At 33.5% G+C, this 10772-nt stretch overlaps 1 protein-coding gene across 1 annotated transcript; it reads left to right on the top strand.

Moving 5' to 3' along the window:
• Positions 1–5185: 5185 nt before the first annotated feature.
• PAAG_08933 (hypothetical protein) lies at positions 5186–6302 on the top strand (the record flags this gene model as incomplete). Its single annotated transcript, XM_015846674.1, has 3 exons — positions 5186–5275; positions 5378–5891; positions 6107–6302. Coding segments are annotated over 3 exons (800 nt in total), but the record flags the coding sequence as incomplete, so codon positions are not given.
• Between the last annotated feature and the right edge of the window lie 4470 nt (positions 6303–10772).

Raw genomic sequence — 10772 nt, 5'->3', positions numbered from 1 at the left:
TTCAAATATCTATTTTATATAATTTTTATATATAATTTCTTGTGATCTATTGCTTAATTTAATATTTCTTCAAATAGAATGATAAAAGTAATTCAATAGATAATATGATCTAATAGATGATTGATTATATTACTAAGTAGTAGATTCTTTTTAAAAATTATTAAATATTTAATTTAATTATTTATAATATATTATTTTAGAAAAAAAAATTCAAAACAATTTTATTTTAAAAATCTTATATATAGTTAATTAATACTCTATATAAATTTTAAAAAAATATATTAATAATAAAAATTTTAAATAATATATATAATTTTTAAAACTACTTTATATAAATAACTTGTTAATATTAAATTATATTTAAAATTAAATATAAATAGTCATAAATTAATAAAGATTAAAGATTAAATTCTTTTTAAATAATAATTAAATGTAAATAAATATATATAAAATAATAATAATTTTATATCAAATATATATTTTAATCTATTATTATTTTTAAAATAAACTGAATATATAAATTCATTTAATATTATTTTTAACTATATATATATTATAATTAATATATTTTTATTAATAAATAAAGTAGAAAAATTTAAAAATTATAAAATAATTAAAGATAATATATAAAACTATTTAAAAATATAAAATTATAAAAATATTATTTAATACTTTATATAAAATTGATTTTATAATAAAATTATATAATTTTTAAAGTTATTATTACAGCTGACTATAATGAGAGATTATATATAATTATTTTAAAAAAATTATGAATAAATTATAATTATTAAATATATAAAATTAAAAAAATAAATAAAAGATAAAAAAATAAAAATATAGTAATTTATATTTAAATATTATTATATTATAAGCTTTTATAATAATGTAAAATAGACTCTATTTAAACTTTTTAATAATATAAATCAATAAATTAAAAAGAGTAATTATATTATAATTTAATTAGAATCAAAATGATAATAAAATAAACAGCTTTAATTTATCTATATTACTAGATAACTATAATAATAATATTAAAGTAAGAATTAAAATATAAAATAAATAGATAACTAAATATATATAGATGATTGAGAATCAGATTAAATTAATCTTCAAAGCAGATACAATTAGAGATTAAATCAGATCAATATGAGCAACTAAATATAATTAAGATCAGAATAAATTAATCTTTAAAATATAGTAGAGTAAATCAATCTCAATTTATAAACAAGTAGTTATATTATAATAAATTATAATTATTTAATAATAGTATAGCAATTAATTTTATAATTATTCTGTAAATAAATATCTCATAAAATATAAAAACTACTTAGCAATTATATTAAAAAAATAAGTAATTATACTAATAAAAAATGATAAAATATTAATAGTTAATAATAAGAAATAAAAATTACTATTATATATTTATAATTAAGTTTTTATATTTAACTAATGAAGTTTAAATTCACAAAAAAGATTATAAAATAAACTTTCTTTATAAGCTTTTTTTGATCTTCAATATATAATTATAGTGATTTATATCAATTGCAATATCTTTTATAAAAATTAAAAGATTTATATTTGAACTACTCACTATTTAAAGAATATATTTAATCAAAGCAACTGATAATCATCAAATAGTAAAAATTAAAAATAATATTAAAATAATTGTAAAAAAAATTTTATAATTTAAAATAACTGTGAAAGTATTTCTATAAAAAAAAACAATTGTAAATTAATATTAGTAATATTATTACAAGTAATTGAAAATAGATTAAGAAGCAAAAAATAAATAATAAATATAAAATATTTCAATTATTAAAGTAAAGATTATATATAAAATAGATTAGACTTAAATTTCTAAAAATATAAAATTATATTGAATATTATTAAATATAAAAAAATTTATTAAGAGAAAAAGAAAAGAAAAAAAAATAAATAATAATATTTTTATGAGCTTTTATAGTAATTTATGAGCTTATACAATTATATAATTAATTATCAACTAGTTAATTAGTAATGTAATTTCATATTGAGTTAATCATCATACTAAGTCAGTTATCAAATTTCTTCATCTACTAATTTAACTGTTTATTCAATTCAATATATAATTATATCATCAAAATACAAGAAAAGCTTATCAAATTCAGTTGAGTAAGAGAGAAGAATTGAACTTACAATAAAATCTATTTAAAATAATGAAAGCTCTCAATTCATGAAGCTGCAAAGCTATTTAATGTATTTAGATCTACTCTTCAAGATCATCTCAAGCACTAGCTCTCATGAATGAATTTATATGCAAACTCTCACAAATTATCTACTGCTGAAAAGAATAGCCTAGTTGAATAAGTGTTGAATCAAGCTAAATAAGAATTCTCCTCCTAGCTAGCATTTGTTAAAGATATTTATTAATTATCTTCTTATATTATGAAATTTTACTGTCTTCACTACTCCCCCTCCTCAAATCAGCAAGAATTGAATTTCAAAACTGATTAAATATTATATATAGCTTTGAAGCTACTATTTTAGATATTATAATTATGACTAGATTAAGTATGAAGATCAGCAAGTTATAAAGAATTGATTTAAGATCTTAAAAGATACAATTGCTGAGTATGAGATTGTGTCAGAGAATATATATAACTTTGATAAAACTAGCTTTGCTATAGAGTTTTGTACCACTACTAAGGTCATTACTAGTAGTGAGTACTATGACAAAGCAAAGCTCTTACAGCCTGAAAACCATGAATGAATGACTATAATTAAATCAGTCAATGTGTCAGAATGAGCTCTACCTCTTTATCTCATTCTCAAAGGCCAGGGCTTGTTGAAAGGTTGGTTTGAAGGCCTTTCAGAAGGTTGAAGGCTACATGTTAGTCTAAATAGCTGGACTACTGATGAAATAGACCTGAGATAACTTTAATAAGTATTTATTCTAGTAGCAGATTCTCACAGAGTTGATAAATCTATTCTTCTTATTCTGAATAAGTATGATAGTCATATTATCTCAGAATTAGATCAAATCTACAAGAATTATACTACAATATATCTTTATATACTATCTTATTCCTCTTACCTTCTGCAGTCACTAGATGTAAGTTTTTTTTCAGTTTTAAAGTAAATGTATAGAGATCTAGTTCAGCAGTGAATGCAGTTTCGATTTAATATCATTCAGAAGACAGATTTTCTAAATGCCTACTCTGCATTATATGCTACAGCCTTCAAACCTCAAACTATTCAAAATGACTTTAAGACAACTGAAATAATATTCTTTCAGCTTAACTATATTCTCCAGCAGTTAAATATTCAACTATAGATTTTTACCCTATTATACAGTAACTCTACTAATTCAACTATGTCCTGGATGCTTCAAACACCTAGTAATCTCCAGCAATTACACTGGCAGGTAAATAAAATCAAGGGCTTAGTGAAGAATCAGTTTCAAGGCTTTGTGAAAGATTTTAATCAAATTATCATAGCCTATGAATATGAGATAGTCAGTACCATAATTATAAAGAAGTAATATCAGAATATATTCAATATCAATGAGATAGAGAAGCAAAAGTGCAAGAGATCTAGGCATCAAATTGAGTAGGAAGTAGAAGATTTAACTAGTGAAGAAGTTCAAAGTCTTCTAGTAGACTCTATAGAGCTTGCAGAGCCTGTTGAATAGTTAGTTATTTAACTTCTCAAGCTTTCAGCTACTGAGTCCACAGCACATATATAAGTGTCATAAAGATGCAGTAATTGTAAAATGCTTCAGTATACAAGACTAAGATATTCTCAACTAAGTGTAATTTAATTTAATTTAATTGAGCTTTATTACATTGAGATAATTTAAATTAAAAACTACTTAGTTGGGATACAGTGAATTTGCTGACTGACTTAGTGTGATGACTGACTCAGTGTGAAATTATATTAGTTAGTTAGCTGCGTGCTTATATAATAAACTATAATAGACTCTGATAATATAAAGAGAAATTTAATAGAAACTAAAGTATAATTTTTTATATTATTCTTCTTTATATAGAGTATAAGAATATATTAGTCTATTTATATATAATGAGAATGTAAAGGGTTAAGCTCTAAGAACTAGAGGCTAGTCCTCCTATATAACAAGGACGAATTGCTTGAGAAAGGGAAGAAAAGAATGAGATGAGAACTTGAGCTTAAGCAAGCTCACATAGCATGATCATGTGTGCATGTGCAAATGATGGCTAGGCTGAGTCAGTCAGCCAGAGCAAATCTAGAGGTTCAACTCCTTATAATACCCCTCTCTGTTAGGCTCAGCGTCCGACCGAAGGCCGGTGCCCGGTTAGACTCGACGTCGGATTAAGCGGGGCGCCCGATTAGGCCTAACCCACATCACGTGACCATGCGACCATGCGGGTTGCTCGATTAGGCCTAACCCATATCACGTGACCACATGACCATGCAGGTGGTTATAATCCACACAGGCCCCCAGCACCCTCTTTTCATCCCATCAAGCTTAGTATTTTGTTATATAGCAGTTAGCAACACAGAGAGTCTTTCTTCTTATGCAGCTTGCATTCACTCTCTAACACAATACTAAGCTTCTCTTCTACCTTCTCACTCAGGTTTCAGCAGAGAACTTGAGTGCCTCAGTTGAATTAGAATCTGCTAGTTCAGAGTCTGACAACATGTCAGATCAACTGCTAAGACAACAGCACTGTTGAAGACAACAGCTCAATCCAACATCAGATGATCACCACAGGCTCCCAACCCCCTGGAAGGGGCTGAAAGGACTGGTGATATCTTCTAACAAGATCAACTGATCAATCATACATCTCAATTGAGGAATTCAGAGAGACAATTCACTCAGACAGCAACTGTGTTTATAATGAGTTGATGACAATCTTCAATGGCATCTTTGATGATGAAAAAACATTAAGAGATACAGTCACACATCTGAGAATGGAATGGGACAATGCTACTAATCAGGTCACTGTCAAGCAAAGCCAGATTGATGAGCTAATTGCTGAATGTGATGAACTTAGCCACACTCTGATTCACATGACAGTCAGCAATCAAGCAGCAAGTTGAGGTGTCATTTCCTCTGAGACTGCCAGGAGATCTGTCAAGATTGATGATCTGAAACATCTCACTGACAGCAAGGAGCTGAAATTTGAACACTGGCTCTTTCAGATGAAGAACAAGCTCTGAGAGAATGCTGACCACTATTCTACTGAATACATGAGAATAGTGTACATTGAAAACTGGACTGATGAGGATGCAGCATGTCACATTGCATTCTGTATGAAAGAGAACCACTCTGAGCAATATCAAACTGCAGAAGAGATGTTTGAGCACCTCAAGTCAATATATGAGAATGCTAACAAGCTGTAAAATGTCAAAGGTGATTATCACAAGCTGATTATGCATAATGAGGATAATTATCATGAATTTGTCACAAAATTTTTACATCTGGCAGAGGAGGTCAAGATTGCCAGAGGGGACTACAAGACAGACTTCAATGACAAGCTGTTCTTTGATCTTCAGAAGATGATAGCAGTAGTCAATGTGATCACTGATACATATGCTGAGTTTCAGAAAATCTGTGTGCAGGCAGCTCACACCCTTCAGACAATCAATGTCACTCAGAAATCAAAGAGCTCACAGAGAAATGAGTATAATATCTTCAAGCAGAACATTCTGCAGATCATCAACAGTCAAATATCTTCTAGCATCTCTGCAACAAAATCCTCTACTGTGAAGAAGGCCTTGAGCTCTCATTCAGATATTCAGTGCTACTACTGTAAGAAAAAAGATCACATTGCCAGGAACTGCTCTACAAAGCAGAAGTCCCAGCAGATGATTGCTGAGCTCACAGAAAATGATGTCTCTGAGTCTTCAGCAGACTCAGAAAAAGAGTGAGTCTGAGAGAAGACTTCACCTCAGATAGTTCAATAGTCTGTGAGAGATTTGAGATGAAGGACTTGATTGAGAGGAAAAGCTTTAATGTATCAATCAAATTAGCCTACAATGAAATTGCTACTTCTACAAATTCTCTTGCTGATACTGAAGCAAATGAAGTGAATTTTATTGATATCTGATATGCCATAGAACTGGCAAGATTCTTTGATAGGAAGTTTCAAGAACTCTCATTCAAATGCTGCATGAAAGGATACAATGACACCTTCAGTGGGGTGATAGATCACACATTGACTCTAAACCTCTGGGTGAATGACTGGAGATTTCAGAATGTCCCTCTGCTGATAACAGACCTAGGCCAGCACTCTGTCATCCTGGGACAGAAGTGGTTGGCAGCACAGAATATATGACTTGATGTTAAAAATCAACACCTGGTTTGACTGAGTGAATGGTCTATCCCTGAACAGGTGGCAGAGCTGATGTTGAAGATAGTACCCTGATCAGTACTGAAGTGTCCAGACCTCAAGTCTAAGCATCAGGCAGATGTGGAATGAAGAGAGATCAAGCTGAATGAGGAGATCAGACAGGAGCATCAGACTCAGCTCCACAGATTGAGAGGGACCAGCTCAGTTGTGATGCCTGAGATGAGGCAGAGGCTGACCTGGGAGAAGACAGCATCACAGATGATGGATATGAACTTCATTGAGACTGCTTCCTTTCATGATTATATGAAGAACAAGAAGTCAACAGTCTTCATAATCAGTCTGTATGAAATTGATAAACAGCTTGAGAAGAAGTGGGGTTTAGTGAGAGCTGAGGATGAGTCTGATGAGAAGCTGATCAGCAACTTATCAGAATGATTGAAAGACTGAGAGGACTGCTTCTCAAAGAAAGCATCAGATGAACTGCCCCCCCTATGAAAGAATGTTGATTTTAAAATAGAGCTCCAGCCTGATGTTGACCTCACCCAGGGCATTGGACATGCGCCTCTATATAAGATGAATCTAGAGGAACTAGAGGCAGTGAAGACCTATCTTGAAGTCAACCTAGCAAAGAGTTTCATCATCTCAAGTTCAGTCCCCTACACCTCCTCAATTCTGATTGCCTGTAGTGGGAAGAAGCTATGATTCTGTGTTGACTTTCACAAGCTGAATGCTATAATCAAATGAGATCAGTATTCCTTGCCTCTGATAGATGAGCTGATGGACTGACTCAATGGAGTGAAATACTTTACAAAGTTGGACATTCAGCAGGGGTTCCATTGCATCTGAATGGACCCTGAGTCTGAGGACCTGACCATCTTTAGAACCTGCTACAGGACCTATAAATATCAGGTGGTCCCCTTTGGCCTTACAAATGCCCCTGCCTGCTTTCAATGATTTGTTAACAGTATCTTCTTTGACTACCTGGACAAGTTTATGACAGCATTCATGGATGATCTTCTAATCTATAGCAAGAATCTGAAGGAGCACAAGCAGCAGGTAAACTCAGTGCTAGACTGACTAAAGACAGCAGGTTTGCAAGTCAGCATTCAGAAATGTGAGTTTGCAGTCCAGAGGACAAAATATCTAAAGTTCATCATCAGTACAGAAGGAATTGAGGCAGACCCAGAGAAGACAGCTGCCATTGTGAGATGGCAGATCCTCATCACAGTCAAAGAAGTTCAGTCATTTCTAGGATTTGGCAATTTCTACTGATGATTCATAAGGAACTACAGCTGAATCACAAAGCCACTGTATCAATTGACAAAGAAGACTATCTCATTTGTGTGAACATCAGAATGCAAATCAGTCTTTGAAAAACTGAAGAGACAGCTGGTGAAGACTCCAACACTGCATTACTATGACTCTGAGTGAAAGACTTGTATTGAGACTGATGTCTCTGACAGAGTAGTGGCTGAGGTACTAAGTCAAAGATTTGAAAATGACCTTTGGCACTCAGTAGTCTTCTATTCAAAGACAATGAACAGTGCAGAGCTTAATTATGAAGTTCATGATAAGAAAATGCTGGCAGTAGTCTGAGTCTTACAAGAATGATGAGCAGAGCTTGAGAGACTACAATGAGAGAAACAATTCAAGATTCTCACTGATCATCACACACTGGAATACTTCATGACTATCAAGAAGCTGAATGTATGTCAAGCTCACTGGGCAGAGTTTCTCTCCTGTTTCTACTTTGAGATCAAGTATCAATCAGGCAAGGTCAACCTGCTAGCAGATGCACTGAGCAGGCTTGAGCAGGTTAGAAGGCAACAGAACAGTCATATGCAGATTCTTCTAGAATCAGAGATTCTCAACCCCCAGATCACTCTCTTTACAGACATTGCTAGCATCAACTCCTCAGAGAAAGAGAGCATTGCTGAATGCATAGTGTCTCTAAACAAGACAGCCATCTCAATTGAGCTCCTGTGGCAGCAGGCAGATAATGAGAATAGTCTCTATACAATGAAGGACAATGTGCTACAGTACAATGAAAGACTAGTAATGTCTGTTCAGAAAAAGAAAACTCTGATAGTCAAGCTACTGCAGAAAATTCATGATCAAGCTTCAACAGCACACTCTGAAGAATGAAAGACCCTGATCCTGGTGCAATCATGCTATTAATGAGTCATCTGGCAGACAGATGTTCTACACTATATTCAGAACTGTCATGTGTGCCAGATCAGTAAAATTTCAAGAGATAAGACTTCTGATTTGCTAAAGCCATTATCAATACCAGAACAGGCATGGCAGTATATTGCAATGGACTTCATGGACATGCTGAAAAGCAAAACAGGTTATGATGTCATTTTGATCATAGTATGCTGGCTAAGCAAGAAGATAATCTTCATTTCAATCACTCAGGGAGTTACAGCCCAGGAGCTGACCCAACTATTCATTCAATTCTACTATTCATACAATGAGGTACCTGACTCAATTGTCTCTGACTGAGGCCCTCAGTTCATATTAAGCTTTTGGGATGAGTTTACACAGATTCTGGACATAAAACTGAAACTCTCAATGACACATCATGCACAAACTGATGAACAGACAGAAGTGATGAATCAATACATTGCCACCTGTCTTCACCTCTATGTCAGTTACTATCAAGATGACTGAGATGAGTGACTGCTCATTATAAATCATGCCTCCACAGCTATCTCAAATGCTTTCACAGGGATCTCCTTCTTCCTCACAGCAAATGAATATGAACTCTGAATGTCATTTGACTGGCAATCACTGGCAGAGAAATTGAACATGAATGAGAAAAGAAATTGAGAAGCAGCAAGGAGCTTCATTCATCAAATGAGAGAGATCTGAAATCAGGTAAGTAAAGGCATAAAGACAGCACAGGAACAGATGAAGAGGCAGACTGACAAGCATCATTGAGAGCCTGACTTTGCAGTAGGAGATTTTGTTTATCTAACATTGAAATCATACAAGATGGATTGATCAAGCTGTAAACTGACAGAGCAGAATGCCAGTCCCTTCAGAATCCTGAAAAAGGTGAACAATGCCTACAAACTGGACCTCCTCATAACAATGAAGATTCATTCAATCTTCTCCTCAGACAAGCTATGCAAGGACTTCAGAGATTCTCTACCTGGCCAGACTATCAGACCACCAGACTCAATTGAAATAGATGGTGAGAATGAATGAGAAATAGATTGTATACTGACCAGTAGAATAAGCTGGAGCAAGCTGCAGTACCAGATGTGCTGGAAGGAGTTTGATGAGAATTCTTCATGATACCCCACTCACAACTTCAAAGGATCACCACACGCCATATGCGACTTCCATGAGGCTAACCCTACAAAAGCTGAGCCCCCAAGGCGACTAGATGAGTGGCTGAAGGCATGGGAGACAGACAGCTACCTGAAGGATGAGGTTGATGATGACCTACCGGCATGAGGACATGCCTGCCCCTAGACTGGGGGGTGATGTTAGGCTCAGCGTCCGACCAAAGGCCGGTGCCCAGTTAGACTCGACGTCAGATTAAGCGGGGCGCCCGATTAGGCCTAACCCACATCACATGACCATGCAACCATGCGGGTTGCTCAATTAGGCCTAACCCATATCACATGACCACATGATCATGCAGGTGATTATAATCCACACAGGCCCCCAGCACCCCCTTTTCATCCCATCAAGCTTAGTATTTCATTATATAGCAGTTAGCAACGCAGAGAGTCTTTCTTCTTATGCAGCTCGCATTCGCTCCCTAACACTCTTCTCCCTCTTTGTTGCAGGCCTTTACAACTATTTAAAGCTCTCTTTACATTTAATTTTGCCTGCTGAGAGGCCTCTCAAGTGTTCAAGACCTTCACTTCTTGTAGAAGACTTGCATTATTCCATGTAGACTCAGCCTAACCTACCCATTTAATGAGGTATTGCTTTTTCCTCTGGTAGGTTTGTTCACTCTGAATTTCCTCAATCTCAAACTCAGATCCTTCTAGAGTCTTTATAGTGAATGACTGCCAGTCAGTTTGCCTCTGACTAGATAGAAGATCTGTCATCACAGCATGTAGAAGCTTTACATTAAAGACATTGTAAATATCAGATGAGATACTTAGTCAGTAAGCATGGAATTCTATCTTTTCTAGCACAGTATATTGATTGTATTTCACATTCAGCTTCTTGCACAGGTGATTAATTCTCATGTTCTCTAAACTCAATCAGATCTTATCTTCAGGTTGAAAGCTTGAAACTGAGTCTCTTCATCTATTCATGTATTTCTCTTGAGATTACTGAGCATTCATCATTTTTACTTGAGCTCACTTCAACACTTCACAGACCTTCCTCATATAATCATCTGCAAACTCAATGAGATTATATAGTATTTCAACAGAGAGTGTATCAGCTATATCAATGAAGAAGATGTGGAAAAGATACATTAAAAAG

This window comes from Paracoccidioides lutzii (genome assembly GCF_000150705.2).
Source record: "Paracoccidioides lutzii Pb01 unplaced genomic scaffold supercont2.53, whole genome shotgun sequence".
Taxonomy (NCBI): domain Eukaryota; kingdom Fungi; phylum Ascomycota; class Eurotiomycetes; order Onygenales; family Ajellomycetaceae; genus Paracoccidioides; species Paracoccidioides lutzii.
The sequence above is the reverse complement of the archived record's forward strand: the minus strand, read 5'-3'. Positions and strand labels throughout refer to the sequence as shown.